We start from the raw sequence: 25,282 nt of genomic DNA, 5'->3' as shown, positions 1-25,282 counted from the left end.
AAAAATGAAATAGCTGCAGCAAGGGAAAAGAGGGATTTAGTATCACGTATTGTTGCTGGTAAATCAATCAAAATAAAAACAAAACACGGCTAATAAATCAACATTTTTATTATTGTTACAAGAATGCATTGACAGCTTGTCATCTTATGTTGTGATGTAAATCGTTTTGTAAAGAACATATCAAAATAAAATTGATTTGGAGGTGATGCTTTATAAAAATGGTTACCTTCCCCTCACAACTAGATCTAGCAGCTTTTTCTTTGAAAACCAATCAAATGTCCAGATCACAGTCTAATCAAATAAAATTAAAAATACATGTTATCATTGTAACATGTTGGAGAGACAAAAGTGGGGAAAAGCAAATATGAACCTTTGGAGTCACGTGGGATAGCTCTAGTAACTTAAGACTGGCAAAAAAAAAAGCAAACCCAAAATTGATTTTTTTTTTCTTTAACTCAAAAACCTCTTATTTACACATCAAACTTTTAACAAGCAGACCAAAAAAAAAAAGATCTCTTTATCGAGCAGCGCATTTAAAAGCTATCTTCGGAAAGAAACGATTTAAAAAAAAAAAAATGACAGATTGAAAGTCTGGTCTTGGCCCAGCTGTAATTGACATTCCTGGCGTGATGAATAAAAACAGTCCTGAGCCGAGAGATGGTGACATCCACTGCATTTTTTTTGGACTTTTCCGACAGCATGTAATCACTGAGCCCAGCCAGTCTGTGCATATGGATCCTGAAGCATCTACGTGAAATGCTAGATTCTACATCAGAGACATCCATTTGTCATCTTTGCCTTATCAACTTGGTTTATGTCCGCTAAAGCTGTTGGTGGGCGAAGCTTTTAAAGCTGAGCAATATTCATAATGTCCTTATTTGTGGATTCGGCTCGCAAAAATGGTGCGGCCGGCGATGCGCGTGCCTCCCCACTAGTGGCCAGCGGGGGGTGCATCCTCAACTCCGAGGAGGACTGTCGTCTTTGCTGAAGGGCTGCGTCGACCCGGGTTTGACCCAGGACAGGCCCGAGCCCTGCGTTCCCTTGTGGTGGTCCTCAGGTCGTCTCTAGTGCAAATTACAAATATTAATATGGCATACAGAATCAGCACTTTTGTATGAAAGCACCAGAACACTTTTAGTAATGCTGATTTATTTTTCTTTCGTGCTCTTGCACAAACCTGACTCAGACCCCGGGAAAGCAAACATAACAAGTACAAGTACTCTTGATGAACTTCGTGATGGACTTACTTTGTATGCGAACATTCGCTCTTTTGCTTCCTCGTGAACAGCTGGGTTCCACGGAGAAAAGCTGCAGCACAATAATAGCTGACAAAGTTAGTCACTCACTCAAAACCACAATGCGTGAGGATGAGCCACCAACCTTATTGCGTAGGGATCGTCTATCTTGGGCTGGTCAAAAAGACGACTGTTGCATAGTCTCACACTGTCCACCACTTTGCTCTTGAACAACTGCACGTCCTTCTCGTACCTGAGGGGGAATACGATTATGAAAACCGTGTAGAGAGGCTCCGGATCACCCATGACCCAAATGAGGATAATTAAGGATAAGCTAAGGTACATATGGGTAGGTGCAACAATTTCTTTGTTCTGATTTTTTACATCATTCAAATAGGACACTCACAATACAGCAGCTTCTGGATTGATGGGTTCCGAGGTGTTGATCTTATAAAACACAGTACGGGCATACATGAGGAGTTGCCAGATATGGTTGTGATTCCGCCTAAAATACAAAACAGCAAATTATACATTTGATGGACTTTGACGTAAGGTGTGTAAAAATTGCATTTGTGTTCACCTCCATTTGGTGAAAGCTCGCTTGACGTCAAGCTCGCCGGAAACTGGGTCGACGAGTGGATGGAAGACTGGCATGTCAAACACTAATTTCTGTAAAGCAGAACATCAAAACAACAGCATCGTCAAGGGAGTTACGGAAACAGGGCCAGTAGTTTAATTCACATTAAGTAGACCAGCCTAGATCAGAAAATGTGTTGTGTCATCATCATGTGAAACCTGTCCAATATTTAAGTTTTTTGTATGTGCAGCCAACACAGACTTGGGCCAAGTGAATGAGGATGTGGTTGGGTCGAACTGTCGGTTACCACAACAAAATGTCAAGTACAATAGCAACTAAAGGAGCAGTAAACACACTTGCTGATTTTCTCTTTGAGTGTATGAAATTACGATTTTTTTTTTCTACAGTTAATTACCCAACCAAACATTTCTCACCGGACAATCACCATCTGGATAGTTATCCGGGATATACACAGTGAACTTGAAGACTCCATCCTGGTACAAGCCATGTCTGATGAATATGACTCCAAACCACACTACACAGGAACACAACGGTGGTAAATATAACCCGGAATCACAATTTTGTTGGATTAAGTCACCCCCCCCCTTCTATTTTCAAGCATTCTCCATACTTACTAAGAGCTGACTTGTAAGATGGCTGTACGTAAATTCCAGGGAGTTTCTGCTTAATCACGAGTGTGCTGCAGGTCACATGACAAGCAAATCAATTCCAAAAGTACGTAAACTAAAAATCTTTTCACGCGCTGACACGGCAACTTACAACTCCGCCAGTAGGGAGTATTCCAAGTAAAATGGGCCGTAGGGTGCATGCGGGCCATTTGTGGAGTGGGCGGGGCTTCCCAAGGCTGCAGGCTTGGTGACGGCTGCCGCATTCTTGGGGATGACTGGAAGCTGCTTCTTGCCAAAGGGCAGCCGGGACGGGCTGCTTTTCAACTCCCCTTGCCCGCCCTGGTCCTCACTTTCAGGTCTCTGCAACAAAACAGGAGACACTAAAACATGAGACAAACACTGCAGCATGATTCCACTGTATTTTCCGATATTTTACAAATCACAGGACAGCATATCACATTTCCACCAGTAATAGGACCATCTCCTTCACAATACCTTACGACTCGTATTGGCAGACATGCTCCAGAAGGGGTTTAGGTTCATAACTCATGTAGAAGTTCAGTGTGGTATCCCTCCTTTTTCTTTAAGTAGGTCCCATGACAGGTGGTGGGCAGGCCATTCAGAGTGGGCAATTTATGCTAAAAGGATCTGCAACTGAAGGGGTAGACAAGTGACAATTGTGAACATAACAATCAGGTCTGCAGCAGAAAAATATCGAGGTTCTTCCTTTATCTATACCAAAGAAGCATTGTGAGTGGTGGGACAAGTAAATGCTCTTCCACTTGGTATAAGGTACAGTGTGTTTTTAATACAGTTTAATTAAGTGCACCGATTGTTTTACGCATTTTAGCACACCTACTTCTCCTATTCTTACAATAGTAGGCTGAATACATCAGAGATACATGTAACGTTATGCCAGTTGTTCACAATGGCACGCCTGACAAGAGATCGGTTTACACAGTCATTCGCCTTGCTGTGATGTGCTTAATTACGCTACATAGGCGGATAACTTCTTGTCCCTTATTACTGGATGTTATATTTCTGAAGACAATATGATTTTTACTTGCCCATTTGGATTCTAAAGATCTGGGCCGTATTCAAAACAATCTGATGTAACCTCACCTGCCTCTCCCTTAACACAACCTTTAGCATTAGCATAAGTAAATTCAGCGTCGATGACAACTTACGTGACGGACGAATTTGATCAGGAAATACTCACCGCGCTTGTTCAAGATGCGCAATAACTTTAAAAAGTATTTACATCGACTTGCATGTGCTGAAATGCTCAGCTGATTGCCATTTCCACGGGTGTAAACACGGCTAAACTAGCTATTGGTGTTTATAGCTAACACTGACAGCCGGAGCTCAATCTAACGCGTAACGACGAATGGGCGTTTCTATGGGCAAGTGTGCATTCTCATTGGTCGATATAATATAGGTTATGGCGTTTGATTGGTTCAAATGTGGCCAACTGGGTAATAGGAAAAACAGCTGAACTGAGACAACAGCGACAACCTGTGGATAAAGCCTGAAAAAACACCCCCTTCCAAAAAAAAAAAAAAAAAGACATGGTGAATTATATTAAACCACCCATCCTACCTGACAAAATTTCCATTTACCTAGTGTGAATTATTCATTTATATTCATTTCAGTTTTTCATGTGGTAAAGTGGAAGTAAAAATAAAGTCAACCAAATGGCTCAGCAAGCAGCTGTCTGCTTTGACAGGTGTCTCGTGCCAAGATATAGAATTACGCGGAGTTAGTAACTTTTTGCCAGACAATACGTTCACAGCCATGCCAACACATTGTGCTTATATAGTATCGTTGCTAAAATGAGCTAAGTAGATTTTTTTTATTTTATTCCTAGTGCTGCACAAAGTGGTGAAATAAATAAACAAACTCAGGATTCTATAATAATAGTAGTAATAATAATAATTGTTGCATCTAATTCAACCTTTTATGTCCACATATTTCACATACTTTTTTTTTAACTCCTAATGATCAGTATGTGGGGCACTAAATTATGGCCATCGTGAAACCTGAAATCAATATTTTTAGGAATTATCAAAGTTGAACAAGTGAAGGTATTCAAGATCCAATTATTTGGGATTTCAAAACAAGTTTAATAATAAAAAACAATGATAATTTAATGACTTTGTTCCAGTGTGAAACTGTGGCCAGTCTGAAAACTACAATGCTTATTTTTTGGTCAGTATCAGGGTTGCACTAGATTTCATCCAGTTTATTAACATACAATTTTTTTCAGATTTGTTACAATAAATGAAAGAAATAAACAGAAATGTAAGCAATATGTAACTGCCGAAGTCGGCACGCAGTTGTGTCTTTCGCCGCTGGGTATCGCTGTTGCGCAAATTAATTTTGTGTGAATTTATTTTTATTTCTTGTTGTTTGTACATGTTTTGTGGTGATGTCTTATTGGTATTGAGTTACAATAGAAACCAAAAGTAAATTCAACTTCGAGGGCCCTTCCTGTTTCTGAGAAAGAAGCGAGAAGGTGGCGTAATGCAACAGCGCGATAGTTAACGGCCGACCTAAGACGCGTTATCGCGAAGTTAATAAGTTGAATAGGTTAAGTAAAATACCCAGTTGTTCACTGGCAGGTCAAATGTTTTACTTTTGTATTTGACTTGTATGTTTTGTAAATCTAATTTTATATATGTGTTGTCTCACCAGTTCTACGGTGAATTAAGAATTAAGATCACAGTAAACATCTGTATCAAAGAACTTTCGTCTCTTCAATGAACAAACTGGTACTCAATATATCAGTGATGTATAATCTGTTGTTCAAAAGAGGCTAAAATGAAAAAAAGTCAATAATTTTGAATTAACCAAGAACATCAATTAATTGAACCCGCCTTAGGTGGCACTGTCGAATAATACAAGCAGGGTTGCAAAGTTAGAGGCCAAACACCTGCTAAGTGCTTGAGGCCACTCGACAATACGCACTTGCCTCAAATTGAACGTTTCGGTGCGATGCACAGCAAGCGTCCCTCGAGGCTAGCATGCATCCACACCATCTGCGTCTCGGGTTTCTCTTAGTTTTTCGACCACACTTCCTCGGCGTTCCATTGATGGATTGATTTCTTAACAATTACGCCTAATTATATTTCTCTGGGTGAGAAGAAAAAAAACTCATTTAACGCATGAGCGGTTGTATTAATGGGTGGAGGAATGACATTGTCTAAGTTTGAGAGTAAATAGAAATTATTGACCTCATTATTTGTTATTTGATTGTATATTGTCCCATGTACACTTGACTGACAAAGCTAATTAGTGTCCTGCTTGCTTATTTGCGTAGCGGGGGGGGAGGAAGCAAGGTCACTCGGGCTTTTTTTGACACTTACCAATCAAAGGCGACCTCCAAACAAATAAGTTGATGGCGCCTTTGCCTTCCTTCGACATTGGGATCAACTATCCGTCGCTAACAAATGCACACGCCGCTGCTTTTCTAATGAGTTACCTTTTGCTCATCAACTTGTGACCTTGTTTTGGTCAAACAAATATACTAATGACTGCCGGGAAGATTGGATTAACTAATTGAATGTGTGATACGCTGCAGTTTTCTTCTTTAGTCTACAAGTCATCAACTTTTTTTAAAAAGTTTTTTTTTAAGAATTCACTTACCAATGTAGACACCCTTTCAAAACGAGGCCAATTCCTTTTATTTTTGCCGTAGACTGAAGACATTGATGTAAGAGAACCCCGGCTAAAATGTCCCTCATTTTTAGTCTGCCCGTCAACAACGGCCATTTCATCTAATTGTTTGCATTTTTCAGTCATTATGGCAATCCGGACGGCCAGCGTATTTAACCTGGATATGAAATATGTTCCTTCCTGTCTGTCTTTTTCCTTCGAGAGTTTTAAGCCGCCTATTCACAGCCGCAATTTGATTTAAATGACAGCCGGCGGTCCCCCATGGAAACCACCTAAGCGCAAGGAATGAAAAACGAATGACTCCATATTGGGATAATGCGTAATAACAATGTTAGTTTGAATATAGAACGCCAGGTTGAGATTCAAATGTAATATTCATTTTAGATATATGAACAACTGGGGAGCAAGGGTTAAAATCCACCCAGCCGGCAGATCCTTCATATAGCAATAGTCTTCTCTCATCCTCGAGGCTACGGTCGGGCTAAAACCTCAATGCGCCAATTATTTGCTGTAATGACTGCACTTCAAATAAACCCAGAGATTTTATTAAACCAAATGAGAGAATTGTCTGCGCATTATCACCCCGTGATTGACAGTGACAAGTGTTGGGCACACTCGCGTGCGAGCAAGATGGAAGAATCTCTCGGCAAAGCTCTTGATAATGTTACCTCTGATAAAGTTGCTGGCCAATGGCAAAAAACCTCTGGCAACAAACGGAGAGCGGGATGGACAGCGCATATTAATTCTCATTGTCAGATCACGCCAGTAGAGGGTGGGTAATCTGTCAGGCACTCGCGACTGCCCTTCCGTTCATTCACCCGACTGGCATTTTACACAACTAATGAAAAAGAAATCCATTGTGCTGATAATATGCATAGATTTCATTCCATCATAATAATGATGAAATAGAAATATTCATAATAAAAAGGTCACTCGTCGCCGTTGCTAAGCTTCCTAAGCTGCAACCTTTGCAGGAGCAGGTTTCCTGATAAAAATTGGAACAACAGCGGGGACGCCAAGTTTTAACCTCGCAAAGGCCAAGAGGTGAGGCGCCATAGTCCGGCTACAGTACGCCTACAAACTGGAGCGCTAGCTTTACGGTTATTCGTTACAGGACCAGACAAAAATCCTTTAGAGAAGTCCTAACCTTTGTTGTCATTTTCTTTCTTAATTGCACTCATTTTCAATTATCACATATACACCACAAATTAAAGGATAATTATTTTTTAAATCAGAAAAAAAGTCAATAATTGTTTGTACGACTATTCGTCAAATTATTTTAAAGGAGGCATATGCAATATCTCATACTTCAGTGTTGCTAAAAGTGAACACGGGTTTCAAAAATATGAAGTTGACGCACCTGATTTGCCTTTGCGGGCCACATAAAATAATGTTGAGGCCTGGATCTGGCCCATGGGCCTTGAGTTTGACAACTGTATACCACTACCGTTATCTCTCAGATATCCATACTAATGTTGCCGAACAAAACGTCAATATATCTCGCAATACAAAAAAATCTAAACTTGGTGCTGTCCAACTGGCTTCTGTTATCGGTGTTACCGTGTAGTGGGGATCGAACAAAATATCGATATCGCAACATATTGTATTGTTATCTTTTGTGGCAAATTGTTAAGGAGCAAAGTAACTTTCACTGCTAGCATGTCTTGCGCTAGCAGTGTGACAAAATATCGACACAGTACATTCCTCTAAAAGATCGTTACCGCTCACCATCAGCGATGAATACCGTAATTTTCGGACTATAAATCGCGTTTTTTTTCATAGTTTGAGTGGGGGGGGCGACTTATACTCAGGAGCGACTTATATAAATATATATGTTTTTTTTTTCACTTTCAGCATTTTATGGCTGGTGCGACTTATACTCCGGTGCGACTTATAGTCCGAAAATTACGGTACTGTTCCCTATCATGAATTATTCTCCACCTAAGGTGTGTATGTTCTTTGAGGCTTTGGCTTGTCTAGTTAAAGTATGAATACAAGGAAATCAGAAATGCTACCTCCCCTCCTTTCATCCTCCCCGCGGCAGTATGTAGGTCACCCGGGCTTGGTTCAACGCAGCCCCCCCTCCATCGCCGCCACCTTCCCGGTGAAGGACGTTGACGGTATTATTACTGCCTGCCACAACATCCACACAGAGCCCGGCCTGCATATGCATCATACATTGGCATTTATTAGTGCCATGCACTAAGTACAGGCCATGTTATTGAATTTGAATATCAGCTCCTGAGCACATCCTGCGGGCCCCCGGAAATATATTCTATTAAGATGAAGCAATCGTGTTTAATAACACCTAAACTAATAAAAGAAGAGCAGGTCTGAAATCTAATTTATGAATATTGCACAGCAGCTGGAGCAATCCAAAATAAGAGCTTTGTCTCTGATATCAAGGTATTTTAGGGGGGTGGAAACATGAAATCAATTTTTCTTATTTTTGCATGTATTGGATGTTTTTCTTTGTTAAATGGTAGTTTGGGTCATTCCCTTATTGTAAGATGTGTTTTGTTAGCCATATTATACAAAAAGTAAAAATTTTGTAAAATAGCATGTGGGCTAAGGTTATGATTACTAAATGCTCTGTATCATTTTGACAACTTCTCATTGATTACTACTTACACTTAATATACATTACTTCAAATGCCTGATATATTGATATGAGAATCGATTATTGAGCATACAAATCTGGTAGCCAAGGTATTGATATTTCTGTTTCGATCAGCACATCACGAGTATTTATGCGGTAGTTGATCAATACCAATCGTGCACACCGCTAATGTCGGGTGGAATACAACTTGCGACTGTTGAGAATTCAAGTTGTTTTTCGAAATGGTGATTCATTTTGTATCGACAGCTTTTTCTAGTTCAAACAACGCTGCAACAAAGACTTGTCCTGAGGTGTCACTCATCCAGCCCTAGTCATATATTGTCTTAGCCAACGTTAAATGATAGAATGTCACTCTTCCACTCCAGCGACTTCACTCAGGCCCATAATTTCCCTCTTGTGTCGATGCAGACAACATTCCGCCGCTCACTTTTTCCGCCGGCCTCCGCCCCGACAGACTCGGTGTGTAAATTCGGACTCCCGCCGGAGCTGTGACTGTCACTCGCTGTCTGTCCGGTGCCAGGCATTGATTGCCGTATATATCTTGTTCTCTACTTCCTGAACCTTCATCAACAGATGTGACTGGAGAATTGATTACCGGCGAGTCAATGACAGGACTCTCTTTGGAAACATTTTTATTTATGTATGTGTTTATGTGGATAGCTTAGAGGGCCATTAGCGGGATTACCTTTGAGACTTGGACGGAACAACAGATGTTCAAGGACGGCTCAATCAATTTGAGGCTGCCGTTGCCGGAAAACAGTCGTGCGTCTTCGGGGGTGGTGTTTGGAGTCTTAGGCCGCTGTCCCTGAATACCACTCGGGCAAGTTGTTTGCTCCCCAAAAATTTTCGAGATGGTTTTTCTTCCATATTAAAGTCGAGGGACAATACAAGGGACATTGAGTTCTGTAAACTTTTTGTTAATTTAATTTAATAAACATTTTTACATTAGCAAAATTCAAAATATTTTTGGGGATTGCCCAGTTTAAATTTTTATAAAAGAATAAAATATTTATATTTAGTTATAGTTATGTAAATAATGCAGCTTCGTTGACCACACCTTTAATGATTTTAAACAAGTTAAACAGGTTCAGCATTTACAATTATTGCCCTGACCGGGTGAAAAAATTCTCAAATTTGACCCCATGATCGCCGCTATCACATTTCCAAACAAGAACCAGTACCTTTTGCAGATTTTATTTATTTATTATGTAAACCCTATGTAAACCCAGTCAGCCCTCAGGCATAACTGTCTTTTTGATCTTTTGTGGCAAAGTTTTGAAGGCAACGACTGTTAATGCGCCTCATAAACCCAACCGATCATTTTCCTCCATACTAGATGGCGGTATCAATAAACCCCCCAAAACTGACAGCACACAAAGCTGTAAGCGTATGTTTTGGCGTCTTGGAAATCATTATCAGCGTCAAACACAAGCACGGCTTTAATATAGCTGCTGTAGTATGAACCATATTTAATAGCCCGTTAATTAAATCACTCCCATTCTGTGCAGAAAGGCCTCAGTTGTAAGTAAAAGATTATCAAGCACCCGCAGCCTCGAGTAAAGACCAATTCCATTTATGCAGAGGAGCACATTTAATTACACCGGCGTACCCATTAAATTCAAATGAATGTTTTGATATGGATATTTTTCATTATATAGTTAAATAATCTCGATTCAGCGTAAACTGAGAAAATCGCGCTCTTTTTCAATTTTGTGAATCAAGAGTGCCGCGTGCCATGTGCCAGTCAAGTCGGCGTTTTCTTATCGCCCGACCGACACTTATTAAAATTTAGTCACGACGCGAACTGGTATTTAAAAAGTTTAAGTGAAACAATTTGCATTGGGAGTGCGCAAAAATGCTAATGCGCCCTCCTTCGCTAAGCCGCCAAATCGCTGTCATCCATTTTGGGCGCTGATTGCTTTCCGCCCGGATGCCTTCATTTCATTATTGGGAAAATTACAAACATAAAGAATATCGCTGTAATATTCCCGCTTTTTGTCAGCGCTCAATCAACCGTAATGTCCTAATTTTTTTCCCGCCGCCAAACTCATTTTATATTATCTTGCCTGGTGTCCCAGAAGGGATTTATTTCATTTATCGGGATTATTGAATTAAATTAAACGAGACACACTTAGCACAAGCATAACAGTGGTACCTTATCCGCAGCGAGAGGCGAAGCCCGGCTCTTTACTGCTATTTAGGCAAACACATTAGGCGGCAGTGCCTTTTGTTGCCTAGCCTCACTACTGAATAATTAATTCGTTTGGAAAACTGTAACATAAGTGCAAAGGTTAACTGTTAGCGAATGGATTTCTTTAATTAAGCAACTTTACAAGCACATTCAGTCACATGACGAATGGCTTTGTTTGACATGCAGGGGAAAATTGAACTTGTTCCCTGCATGTTATTTTAACATTTAGCAAGAATTCATCAGTTTGAGCGGGTTATACACGTATCATCAAGTAGACTAAATCTATGCATTTTTCCCTTATTCATATCAGTAAGCAAAAGTCTGATTATTGAAAGTCTCTAAATAATTTTGCCCACTTCCTAATCTCCTCGTAAAACCGTTGAAGCTTCCTTCCATACTTTACCGTATTTCCTTAGCGCTAAGATGCCAAAAGATAACACAAATGTATCGTTTGGTATTAGACAAGGCTTTGGGCTGAGTACAAGATTAGTAAATAAGTGAGGTTTTCCAGTGAGTGTATCTTAAACACACAAATAGGTAAACGTGCACATTGGACTACTCTTTGAATTTCCTGGCAGTCTAGATGGCTTCTGGCACCACACTGCCTCTCATAGGTCAGTCTCGATACTACTACAAGTGACATCTGTTCTGGAAGAGACTCACGATTATCTGTCCAGATATCGTTATATGTGTGCTGTGTTGATAATTTTGAGTCGCACACATTAAAAGCACAAAGGAAATACTTTCTGATGTTTTACTTGTCATAAAAGAAGGTCTCTCGCATTTAAAAATACTTAACATTCTAAAATCTATATGTTTATACGTCTCTCAAAAGTCTCACCAGTCCGGGAAACCGTATCTCAATCCCGTTTGAAAAACAAAGGACGTGCATTTCCTCCACACAACAGCAGATGGCAGCCTGTTTCCACCAGTGAAGCTGGTGGGGCCCTTCCAAAACTCCCAGTCCTGCCTGCGCAATGACTATAAAGCCTTTTTCATCTCCCCCTTGCAGGGCCAAGTCTCCACACCCGGGAGGCTGCGAACGTGGCCACCTCTCCCGCCAGGCACCATGCGAACCGCAACCACCATGTGAGGTCTCCAAGACCCTGCACGCCCAGTTTTCATCACTGAACTCCATCACACCTGTGAGTCGACCCTTCATCCTCCTTCTTTCTTGACTGGCACAAATTAGCACACAATCTTGATTCAGCGGCCGAGTGCGGCGGGAGACGGAAATAACAGTGGGGGTTGAGGACCATGCCAGTCACACACGTGTCCCGGCTCATGTCAACAAGTTCAGGGCTTTGTTTGGAAACTGCCACGCACTCACAAATATATCTTTTCACCATGTGAAGAAAGACGAAAAGATGTCTTTGGTATTTTTATCATCCTTTCCTTTCCATTATGACAATTTATGGAGTATCCACAAGGCCATAAGAATAGACTTGGTTTCACTGTTCTGAGAAATCTTTATACAAAATTTTGGGAGGATGTCACTCTTGCCATACCTTTGAGAGGCTCGTCATTTACATCGTTTTACTCCACATTTGTTTGTTGAGATTTTTCCCGTTTGCAGGAGCAAAAAATGCCTCTACTGAAATAGTTGCAGTAGACTTCATTAGCAAATGCAAAAAAAGTTCAGTTTCTATTTATTAATTTTGTTCTACTTGTACAAATACAGTTTGTGTCACAATATTGGAAAATCGTCCACAATATTCTGGCTAATCATATCCGTTAATGTAATTATACAAAATGCTTGTGGAAAACTAAATATAATTGGGAAGTATACTAAAAAACAAACTATTACAAAATACAGGCCTGACCTTCAATAAATGCCCACATTGTCCAAATTAATTTTATTCACATAAATGAAGATTCACATAAGATGAGTACAACTATGAAAATATTTCTTAAATAATAAATATCCTCAATGGTAATTTCACATTTTTCCTCATTCATTTTGATCCAATTGTATGAACAGAATAAATACATAAAAAATCTTCAAAATAGACAAGTACAACTATGAAAATATTACTTAAATAATATCCTCAATGATAGTTTCACATTTTGCTTCATTCATTTTTATCCAATTGTATGATTAAAATGTGCTTGTAACAACCTGTATAAGTTTAAGTAAAACATAAATGCTCATGTATGACATAATATGAGTTACAAAGTATTTTTCACAAGTGCATGCCTCTAAAAAATTGTCCGTAATATGTCATTAAATAAACAATTACCTTTAACTTTTTTTTGAAAAAAAAAATTAAAATTGGAATAAAATGATCATCTCAATTCACTTGAGGCCGCGCATTAGCAGCATGAGCCGAGGTTTTCCATGGTATCGCCGATACTTCACTCATTGTCGTCATGCTCATGCGTGGTTGCCTGCTGAATAATGTGTGCTCATTTGATGGGGGTCATTGGATAGAGATTCTGACACTTGAATAATTAATAAAGACAATCTAAAGATCCGTCTTCTGTTCCCCCTTTTTCTGTTTGGGCAAGATTGCCTGGCAGCCGAGCTTTCAATGGTGACTTTGCCGTCTAATTCATGCGGCTTGCAACCTCCGTCCCAAGAACGCTGTAGGTCGACGGGTGTGATGAGGAGATTGTCCTGTGTGTGACCCACAAGATGAGGAAGAGAGGGAAGAAAAAAGCCACACACGCACACACACACACACACACATGCATCCACAGAATCTATTTCCATTTTGAAAGTAAAAATAAAACAAAAGCCCATTACAGCGGCAGCTTTGTTTAGCTACATAATTGCTTTTCATTATTCAGAGCGCCATTGATACCCGCAGTGTCACTTGAAAGAGGACCAGTTGTAGCAGCGAGGCTGGAAATGAGATCTTTTATTGATACTGTCGTGTCTCAGATCTAATTTTTACACGCTGAGTGATAAAACTGCAAGATGATTGTCTGTCTGTCCGCGTGAATACTAATGCCAGTCTTCGGGCTGTTGGTCGGGGGACACATGCTAGCCTAGAAATTTTGGAAGGCGGATGGCTGTTGATGGAATTCCCACTCAGGGCGCAACACTGGCTGCAAAGAAATCTGGGGCAGGCAGAATGCAAATCCAAACTCTCGCTTAGCTGCCACTGCAATTCCCCAAGGCAAAACTCTTGTAGTGTTTTTAGTTGGATAAACATTCAGTATAGCGGCAGAAAAAAATGGACTCTTTGAAATCCAAAGGAATTTAGATAATTTAATAGACTGGAATTGTTTTACATCCATTTTCTGTCAGTTTCACAAATGATCAAGACATGCTGGACTGGCCACCAGGCATAGCAGGCCAATGCCCGGTGGGCCAATGTATCAAGTGCAGCAATTTAATTTTGAATCATTTTTTTAAAAATGCCAGCTCTAAGAGAATGTCTTTTGAAAAACAAATTTCATGTGTTAATGAAATGTATTGCCTTGGTTGAGAAGTCGTGGAATAAAAGACATACATATCCAAAACTTGCTCAAAACATTGATAATACAAACAGAGACAAACCAAAAGTAAAAAACAGTGTTTAGAATCACAAAGTTGCTAGCAGACACTGGGCTGAAGACACTCAGGAATCATTCCCGGGCCATTCGCGCTTATTATGTCCAGGCTGGCCCCACCCCTTGCACCAAATGTCCAATCCCTGTGTGGACATTCCACAAATACTTCACAGCCAAATTCCACTCACGCCCGTCACGACTTATTCCCTGCCACATGTGTTTACATCCAACCGAGTTGGGTCCTCTCTGGTTGTTTGGAGCGGTGACGGTTGAACGACCAGGCCTTCTACATAATACCCCCGGTGTGGTTGTCAAGACCCGTGTCCCTTCCTCGCAGGCATGCGGGCGGAATAGGACGATAAGTCGCAGGCTCGGCAGTAAAAAGGACAGTAAGAAATAGAGCTCTTTAAAACGGGCCGGCAAGACGGTAAGAATGACACTTAGCCCTTAATCATCTCTCTGTCTGCAGGGATCCCCTGTACTTTTGTGTCTATTGCAGATAATGGCCTTTCCTCACTTGACGGCATGTCTTTGCCGAGCCGGAGCGCAGTGCAACCAATGCTTAAGTGTATCAGGGTGACAAAGCGATGCCAGATTCAGTGGTGTCGCGGCCCGTCATGTTGTGACACTGCTGACAGCTTGCGGTGTTAAGGGCGGGGAGGGCGAAGGGGGAGGGCTGTTGAATAGAGTTAGAATAGATGGTGCAGAAAAGAGCCAACTTCCAGAACAACACTTTCTCTAAGGATCATGATCTGTAACACCACCTAGAACCAATGGAAGACAGAGAAGAGCAGTAGGGAGACACCTAGAAGGGAACTTCACAAATGGTTGTTTTTCTGTGATAGATTTTGGATGTGTTCTAGTGGCTAGTGGACTGAGAAAAACTGAGGTTAGTGAGTCAGCTAATAAGAGACCTCACTAGTGGCTGGAGTGTCAGAAAAGTTCCAAGACTAGTGTCACAAGATACAGTATTTAAAACCCAAGATACAAAATGAGTTTCACCTCTTCAACATGAGCGAGGGAGTTTCACCATGACAACGCGACTGTTTAAAATGCTCAGAGCATCTGACAGTTCCTGACCTGATATTCCATACCCCAACCATACGAACCCTAACCCAAGCATGCAAACCACTATCGCTTGTCCTCACCCCATTAACCATACTATACAAACTTATTTGACTTCTATCATCTCGCCATAAGACCCAAAGACTTATCATGTTTAAAATGCTCTGAGCATCTGACGGTTCCTGACCTGATATTCCATACCCCAACCATACTAACCATAACCCAAATCACTATCGCTTATCCTCACCCCATTAACCATACTATCCAAACCTATGACTTCTATCATCTCACCATAAGATCCAAAGACTTCCCACATCTACATAGAAAACAATCGCTAAGCCAACCATATAATCAATTGTCCGTTTTCAAAATGCCCCCGTGTGTTCCTACTTGGTAGGTATAGTAAGAGCGAGCGATCATGGTTTTATATCAGGCCGCTCTGTGTTGCTGCTGAACATTAAAGACGATTGTCTGCCTCATCTGCCGGCCATTAGCAGCCTGTGAACACTCATTTTCCAGCTCTGTGATCGCACCAAGCCGTGAGCACCTAATTCACTCAATGAAATGGGGCTCATGATTACTGAGGCAAAGATATAATACGTCACAGAAAATTAGCTGCGGCTTTTAATAAATTACCATCCGCCCGCATACCCTGCTGCTGGACGGAGGGAGTTTGTTTTGCTAGTCTTTAGGAATTTTGTGCTTTCTTACTAAAATGGCAGCCATTTTGTTCAAGCCATTTCACTTCTACTTTGAATAATCAATAGTAATAGATCGTCAAACTTCCTTGACCCTTCCCAGTGGCACATTGCAACTTGTCACGCAAAAGCCAGAGTGAATAAAAGATGACTTTGTACATTTTCGCTGGGTTTGCCAGAGTGTATTTTACTTTTACAGCGGTGGATTTTGCCCATGATGGAGGGTGAGTCGCGCGTGGCGTCGAAAGGCCTCCATAAATCATTACGAGCGCCGTACCTCAAAAATAGCACTCGGATGATAGATGCAAGTTTACTGGAAGCGTTTTCACGCCGAACAATGAATCTCTGCGTGCGTGTGTGACAAATCTGGAAGCATTTTCCGGTCAACCGCAGAGCCCTCGGCGATTGGACGAGCTCCATTTCTGCTTTTAAAAGGCTTTGCACAACGGCGAGGGCATCCGCAAGTCGTCGCACAATTTGTGGCGTGAGAAATTTATACCGCACAGGTTTATCCACGCAGTTAGTTTCGATTAGGTTATTTGGCATCACGGTAATGAATATCTGCTTATTTTGTGATCTATCATTGAGTTCATTTGGACGTACTTGAAAGTCTGCTCACTGTCAAGAAAATTGAGTCCTTATACCCGAAACAAATTGTTTGTTAATAAATGACATGAGCAAGTGTTACTGTTTATTGTTCGTTGTGAGCTCCGTGAAAGGCACGAGGGACTTCCAGAATTCTTCATATCGCCACATTTCTCCTTCTGTATTTCCTAAACCTACTCCAAACATCCCCCCGTCTCCGCCATTCAAGATAAATGTGAAACCAAACTGAGAAATTCACGCTTGAAGCAAAGCGACTAATCTCCCTGCTGCCTGTTTCATTCCTCTGTGTTTAATTGATAGAAATTGCACGCATCAAAGAAAACGCACACTGAGATTTAATGGGCATAAAATGGACATTAGCATTTTAAAGAGGCGGATTAACACATTAATCCGGGCAATTTTCACTCGCTTCTTCCAATGAGACCGTTGCACCGAGAAGGCTCCTAATAGGGCTTTACTGGCTTCCTCCTATAGTGCTGCTCACTGGGATAACACCAATAACTTTTTTTTAGTTTTTCGAGTCGAAGAAAAGAGAGGGAGGGGGAGCAAACCAAGGATCTTAATTTGCGTGATGGCTCTTTTCCTTCGTGAGACGTTCACATGACGTCTTACACAAGTTGCAGCACGTTTTCACAAACTCGGGGCTTTTTAGATGATGAAATTGCTCGTGCCTGAAAAGCCATAATCAAAGGGGCGCCTTGTTGGACGAACATCACGGAGTTGACTTTTCATCCACGCTGAACATATGTGGTTTTCCCAAAAAAGAGGCTCCTTGGGTTACTGAACGCAATCCCCGTACATGCAGTACATGATGTTCGGGGGGCCTGCACAATGCCTTGTGATCAAAGCACATACAAGGCGCTCGCCATTTTACCAGATGAAACTCATTTGGGAGGATTTTTGGAAGGAGCTACAGATGCGCCACGGTTTTGGGGCTCCCATGACCGACCCACAAGTGTCTTAGGCCCAGAGTTCAGCGACTACCATATAATACTAGCTCCTAGTCATTTGACAGTAATGGCTTATAATGCAATATTATTGGATCTGAAATTGTTGTCACTATTTTTACGTGATTTTTGAGTTAGCATACTACCATTGTTTGAATTAGCGAGACAAATTATACACAAGTCTAACTTCCGTTGACCTTCTGTACTTTTCACATTTAACTTTTAGAAGAGGTCAATTGTGAAAACAATGAAATAAACACAATAATGGCTTATATTCCAATATTATTGGATCGGAAATTGTTGACACTTTTTATGTGTTTTTTTTATTTAGCATACTATCATTGTATACGATGGATTTAGCAAGACAAATTATACACTAACTTCCATTGACCTTCTGTACTTTTGACAATAACATTTTTGAAGAGGTCAATTGAGAAAACAATGAAATCAACAGAATCAAAAGAAACACAAGGCAAACAAGATTACATTTGGAAGTGAATTTTAGATCGCAAAAAGTGGAGTTTAGGCAAAAATGGAATCTTATCGTACTTCTTTGGGCCGATGGAGAGTACGCCATGCTCTTGTATTGTCAAACTTGATGGTCTCCCGCACTAACTGAGCATTAGGACAACATACCCCCAACCAACAACTCCCCTTGTGTATTTCGTGACACAAATGCCTGTTTAGACGATGCAACACCCCTCCCTCCCTTACACTTTCATTTTACCATCTGTGTACGCCGGCTCCTCCCATTTTGTTCACCGCGGTTCCTCCACACGCACAACGTGTAAGCCGCCGTTGGAAAATGTAATGTAGGTCGTCAAATGGAGGAAAAACGACGGCTTTTTAGTGAGCCTCCAGAGTATGACAATGATGCGATTGGAAAAACAACAGCCGGAGGAAACTCAACGGAACAAACAAAAGCGTCTTCGACAAAGGGTTAAAACGTGGCGTGCGACTGTTTCGGGGTGTTGTCGAAGACACCGCCGTCCCGCCCCTCCTTCTTTTCCGACCCCTCTGTTGAATAGTTGATGCCACATACCTGCCCGCGCTTCCCTCGCCATTATCGCCCCAACACGAGATTGCACTCAAGACAATGTTGGAATTTTTGATAACACGGATTGAGAAATGCGAAACACTGTTTTGAATTAATAAACAACACGGACTGATGCTTTTAGAGCGCATTCCATCTCCTTTCTCTCCCCGCCACTCGGCCTAATATTAGTATTATTACTTTTTCATCCGACTGTTGTTGTCTGGTAGATACGCGAGAAAGCTCTCGATCTCCTCGGTTGGGAATTGGAGACGTGCGTTTCCCGAAACGTGCTCTGGCAGCTTGCCGTGATTTTGGAATAAGACGGTCGAATCGAGCAACACAAATGACATGTGAAAAGATGAGATGACGATAAAGTTAGAAAGCGTGATTCATATTTCACCTCCTCCACCCCAACCTCTTAACCAGCTTTGTTGAAAGCCTCCGTGTGGAGGTGTCGCGCTATAAAATGCCGTGTCTGCACTCTGGCTTAAATCTGGAGCATCTCCGATGCATGTTTTTTTTGTCATCCCATGAAGGAAATGCAGCAGAACAATATTTGTTTCATATTTCAACATTTTTTCATATTGATAAAACTTGACAAAACTGGAGTCGGTTCACAGGGTTTGTTGATTATAATAGTAAAAAATTTGACATAAAAAATAATCGTCACCATCATAAAATAATGTGTAATATAATATTTCATAATTTCTATGAATTAAAGGTTAAGCAACAGTTTTTTTTTCTTCCGAAACATTCCGCATGTATTGCCACATGAGTCTTTAAATAAGATTCCAAGTGTTAAAAAAAAAAGTTTGTTCAATATGTCCGAATGTCTTCAAAGTGTGTGGGAGAAGTTAACTAAAAGGTTTTATATGGACTATCTCATCTTTTATTGGCTGCACACTCCAAAAAGAAAAAACAGCAGCTGTGATTCGTACCCAAAACTTCAGAACCGTGTTCTAATGACTATCATCATAATGGATATGAAGAATATCCTTCTTGGGCAAAATAGATGCTGCTTTATCCTCAGTGCTGAGACCTGTCTGTTGTTAGGAATCATAATGAGGGGTTTCCTTTTTTTTAAGAAAAAAGAAAAACCACTTGGCTTGTGAACAGGACAGGATTTGATTTGAACCGCCAGCTCCGTTCAATGTGTGCATGTGTGCGTATGGAATAGATCCATCCTTTCCTGATGTGGCTCCCAGCAGTCGACAGCCCTGCCAGCCGTTGTCATTTTCTGGCAGCCAGATTACTACTGGGGCTGGCATTTTCCGCAGTTGTCAAGTAAGGATTTAATGGCCAATTATCCTCAGATAAATATATTTCTGCTGAGAGGAGGGAGACTTTGGGGGCGGCGACGGTCGCTTCTAATTGTGGCGAGCGCACGCCTCCTTGGAGTGGACCACCTTCTGTATCCACACGCTGCCACTTCATCGCCACCAAAGGTGTCAGAGGGACCCTTAAAAAAATAATTCCCGGCTACTGTAAATGTTACGTTACAGCACAAAGTACATGCACTCATTAAACAGGGCGGCGGCGGCGTCAAAAGGAAGACACAAAGGTAGCAATAGCGTGATGGTGACGAATAGAATTAGTATAAATATGGAAAATACAACTGAGTAAATATAGTGAGCCTTTATCTAATTGAAGCAAATTACTCGTTGATTGTATACTTACTTTATTTCATGCTTGTGAAGTTATTTAGAATGTTAAAATTTTACCCTGCCTGTTCAGTTAAGAAAGGTTTACTTTGAACTCGAAATTAATTATTTACTTTAATTGTCATTACGATTAACTTTAATTAAAAACAAATAATTAATAGGAACATGTGATTTGTACAAATATTTTTTAAATGCACAAAATAATATTTTACTCTGACTGCTCAATACAAATCTGTGTGATACCACAAAAGTTCCCTCACACACTCCGATAGCATTACATTAAAAATCTGGATTTTTCCAAAAACAATTTGAAATGTGTACTCGTCCAACCACGGCACACTTTTCCACTTTGCTTCATCCCATCTCAAATAAGCTGATATACAGCTTTTGTTTTGCCTGGTCAAGTTTTAACTTGCTTTTGTAGGTGTAACAACAAACTGTGTTAACTGTCGACAGTTTTCTGAAGTGTTACTGAACCCACTTAGCAATATCATTTATGATGGCATTTTTTATTTTAAAGACAAATACCATCAAAGCAAAGTGTTAAGGCTACATAAACATAAAGTCAAGCTTCCTGATATATCCACTGTCTGACGAGCTACGTTTTAAACTCACATACTTCTGGCAAATACATTTTTACCTTCTACTCTGTAGCAAGCATGCTATTATTTACCATACGTATGATTTGCATGTACGGTGTCACGAGTTGTTATGACACGACTTGAGTTATTTAAAGTGATCTCAACATTGGTCCAAATCCCAACTTTGTCCTTTATTTCTTTTCCCCCCGCCACCTCTCCGCTCCACTCGTTCTATTAACCTTATCATCAGTGACACCCTAATGATGGGTGTGATTATGCATTCGGACGGGGTTCGTGAGCGGTGGCGTTGACACGGTGTTGACAGGCTGCTGCGGTGGCGTCTCAGGTGGGCCGCCGCTGTGTTTGGCGCGGGCTTCATTTAGATTCGATTACAGTGATGTACGCCTTATGGGTGTCACTTCCCTTCCACGTCACAATTTAGAGGGGGAGCAAGTGTGCGGTAATTGTGCTACCTGGGCGCCGCAGCCCTGATGGCAAATCAAGCGGCGGGGCGTTTGGCGGCACGTCATGGCTGCTGCTCATTTATTTGCCTGCACTTGTCAGTGTGGGAAGAAAAAAAAATACTCTAAGAATAAGTTAGCTGAACACTTATTAGACCACCACCCAGTGCAAGGTTGAACGAGCAGCACTGCTAACCAAAACATGTGTTTCTGCAACGGTTAATAATACGGCAATCCCCCGCTTAAATCATTTTGTAACGTTAGGTAGTAAATATCGTAGTGGAATGAAACCTCTAGGTAGTTTTTAATTGTTATTATTTAATTTGAAGTGTACTTTTACGGAGAATTTACGTTTCTATTATCCATTAAAGTTTGATCACTAATGAAAATTCGCATTAGAGTGAATCCGCAATTGCGACGTAGCGAAGGTTGACTTCAATATTTTCCACCATTTTATAAGTGGTCTCCCATTGGCTTGTGCGGTTGTACTTGATGTCGCTATCACACGTTTGTATATCGTACATCCCATGTATGCATGCGGTCTCCTGCGAGCGCACTTGTCATGTGACACTCATTCCCTCAGCTAAAGAACATCAACGGGGGAGCGGCGGGGAGATCACAGCCTCTTCTCTCGTCAACACGGCGAACGCTCGTCTTCCGCAGCTGCAAAGCCTTTTGGGTATTGCATATTGCAAATAGCCTCAAGCACTGCACTTATGTATGGAGGGATGCGGAAAGGAACGTGCTTGTGTGTTTGTGTGGTGGTGGTCCACATGTGAGCGCCACATTGCGTCAGTGGCGGCCTTGGTGATTTGTGTGCAGGCACGGCGGCTTGATGATGGCCGTTTTTCATCATGTCACTCCTGCCGACGCCTACGGTAGGTTGACGAGGTCAGAGCCAAACAGACACAGCAACTAGCAATGCTAGCTACGTGTTCCTGGTTGTAACACTTAAAAGAGATAAGCATCAAATTGCCTTAGCTAGCTTGTCCGTCCCTTTTTTATCTAATTTGGGTTATTTTTTATTCCACCCACTTGCCCTTTTGGCCCCAAGTTTGTTGAGCTGTACTCTGTACCAAGTGAAGGCCGCAAGCGTCCGCCTCTACCACAATCTTCAGCTTCGTCTTTGTCTTTTCCGGATCGTCACATAAATATAAACAAAGGCGACATTGGCGCACCCGAGTTGACTTTTTAGTTGCGAGACACCGCGGAAACCAGGATAAGAGACGCGTCGCTGTTCCGCTAAAACTGCTGACACCTCATTCCCGGTTCTGTAGCCGCCTTTTGTCGTTTCATGTTTTACCCTCTCATCTCTCATCACCACATTTTATCTCTTTGTCTGCACCCTCGTGTTTATCCCCGAATCCACTTCCTGCAAAGAAACAGAGGCTGTTATTTCGACTGGCTGGAGGTGGTGCGATTGCCGCTATCGCTATTCTTTTCTTCTTGAAATGTAAATCTCATGTTTTAAAGATTCCTTTAATGGGAATCAAAGTCTAAATATTTCAATGGCGCCGGTTTATTATTCAGGAGACTTGCAGGCATTTGCAGACTGTGAGGGAGATCCACGTGGATGGCGTCTTAACGGGCGCAGGTACACGGCTTCAGCCGGCAATATTACACGGATTAGCATGGCGTATGAAATATTTAGTGGATTTCTTCTCCCCTCCCTTTAAAACCCAACAAATCAAATGACTGCCAAATGTCATTACGGTGATGGTCTTTGACTGCTTGGGAGAGAGTGACAGACCTCTTTTCATATTCAAATTTGGGGTCGGAAAGAAATGAAAGCACGAGAGAAGGTTCAGCGCTTGACGCCGAGGCGGTATTCGGGGGTCTTCGGCTCGTGCCAAGAGGAAAGGCGTCTAGCCTGTTCATTTTGGACTAGCCAAAGACTTTTTTTCCCCTCAACTTTTTAGGGTGAGGATGACCAGCTGTCAGTAACTGTCACTGCCTTTGTCCTGGTTGAACAGATGACAGACACAGATACCCCCCCAGAGGATGCCCCTTCCTTGTTTGTGTTATGACTCATCCATATGGAAATGCAAAGTTAAAACATGCAACAACAGTGACCAGCGGATCGCTAAGGATCCCTCACCCTTCTGATCGAAATAATCTGCCACTCTATTGTCAGATGACTAACAGAATCTCCTCTATGATTATCTTGTGGTCTTGGGTGTTTATAGAACACACACAACACACACCACAGGAAGACTGCCAAAGATAATCTCTCAGAGACAAGGGAAATGTGGGTGTTTTTTGCATCATGCGAGAAAATGCTTACATTTGGACCGATCGGTGTTACCTGTGTTACGATTGTGGGCGGAGTTAGCATCAGGGTCAGGGTTGGTACCTGAGTCATCTCAAGTAGTAGGCTCAGACTTGCCAGTGTTTTCCTTATCATGTTTGGAGTCACATTTCAAAAATCACTTATCGGTATGTGTATACCCCACTTAAACTACATCATCCAGACGTGTCAAAGACGAATCTGTCGACCAATGAAAACGTTTGCATTCAGAGAAAAACACGGTTGGCAAAGCTAATATCCATTATACATTAAATTGATCATTTTGAATAAGTCATAGGTGTGAAATATTCATGTCAAGCTGTCCAAACTTTTTCCTCCTTCCGCTCTCCGACGTTGACTTGACTTTCGTCTCCATTAATTATCATGCCCACGAGGTTTTTTTTCTCCTTTTGCAGCCATCAGGCTGAATCATCTTGACAAGGCGGCATGGCCCAATTACACCACAGCTCTACCAGACTTTGATGTGGCGGAAAAGCTGGGAGATAGGGGGCAAATTGCGCCCGCCATATTATGGTAATGATCCGACGGAATCCCGCCGCTAAACTTTGCTTGTCGCTTGTTTAAAGGAGATGCTAGCGCTAATTACAGAGGTGCGCCGAGGTGGGACCTGGGGAGGGCGATGAGGGCGACGCCCGAGGGCCCCGCGTGGCGGCCGACGCCCGCCCGCTAAAAGAGCGACTCATAAATGTTGTAAATGAAAACGAGACAAAGTGGACTTATTCCCATTTAATTATACATCCAAGATGGGTGAACAGGTCAGGGGGTCTCGCTGTTAATGAACACATCTGAGGAGTCGGAGCAGGTTGGGGAAGGCGACCGGCGTCTTATGAAGGCGGCGTTACAAGGAACGCACGATAATATCAGCCTGTAATTAACTTGTCACTTCAATTACAGACTCTCTGATTGGAATTGTCTTGGGTTATGACGCCAACCCCCCCCCCCTGCCTTTCCCTCTTCCGTCTGTTTGCTTAATTAGTCTGACGAGTAGCCGCCACGCCCGCGGCCACTGAGTTTATTGTTGCGAATGATTGACTAGCATGAAACGGTAACGTGATAAAAAAAAGAGCGTGACTGATCGACTGTCAGACGTTGAGAAAAACAACCCAATCGCTATGAGGACGTAGATGGCTTATTTGCTTTTCTTTTATTCAAATATGAAAACATGAGGAAAATGTAGTTTTGAGTTCGCTGACTAGCATCAACGGCTACATGAGGTGTTATCTCAACGAAATCAAATTAAAGATAATCCATATAAATGTTATTGTGTTTATTAAGCCAGACAGAGGAAACATAAAAGCGAATATAAATATCCCAGAGACAAATTGCAGTCACCGAGATTGCTTGTACGAACAGGCTCGTCTTTGATAGCCCCTCATCTTTTCATAAGGAAAACTTTGTCTGCATCAAGAGGCATAAGAAAGAAAACATAATTATCTGTTTGCATTACGCTCAGAAGCAGATCAAAGATCCTCATCAGGCCTCAGATAGCGTTTT

The 25,282-nt window shown here is 41.6% G+C and overlaps 1 protein-coding gene and 1 long non-coding RNA gene across 2 annotated transcripts in view; one reads left to right on the top strand and one right to left on the bottom strand.

Moving 5' to 3' along the window:
• Positions 1-90: 90 nt before the first annotated feature.
• On the bottom strand, positions 91-3,078 carry aktip (akt interacting protein). The gene is made up of 9 exons (XM_061277109.1): positions 2,937-3,078; positions 2,593-2,801; positions 2,448-2,512; positions 2,247-2,347; positions 1,816-1,904; positions 1,642-1,740; positions 1,381-1,488; positions 1,248-1,308; positions 91-1,064 (listed from the first exon to the last, which is right to left on the bottom strand). Exons 1-9 carry the CDS (start codon positions 2,982-2,984, stop codon positions 957-959), a joined length of 888 nt encoding a protein of 295 aa, XP_061133093.1. The 5' UTR covers positions 2,985-3,078; the 3' UTR covers positions 91-956.
• An 11-nt stretch (positions 3,079-3,089) lies between these two features.
• Positions 3,090-25,282, top strand: part of LOC133153069 (uncharacterized) — a 40,884-nt gene continuing 18,691 nt past the window's right edge. Inside the window, exons 1-2 of the long non-coding RNA XR_009714242.1 lie at positions 3,090-3,233; positions 11,940-12,072. This is a non-coding gene — a long non-coding RNA (uncharacterized LOC133153069). The remainder of the gene's footprint in view (positions 3,234-11,939; positions 12,073-25,282) is intronic.

This window comes from Syngnathus typhle, linkage group LG4, assembly GCF_033458585.1.
Source record: "Syngnathus typhle isolate RoL2023-S1 ecotype Sweden linkage group LG4, RoL_Styp_1.0, whole genome shotgun sequence".
NCBI lineage: Eukaryota > Metazoa > Chordata > Actinopteri > Syngnathiformes > Syngnathidae > Syngnathus > Syngnathus typhle.
The sequence above is the reverse complement of the archived record's forward strand: the minus strand, read 5'-3'. Positions and strand labels throughout refer to the sequence as shown.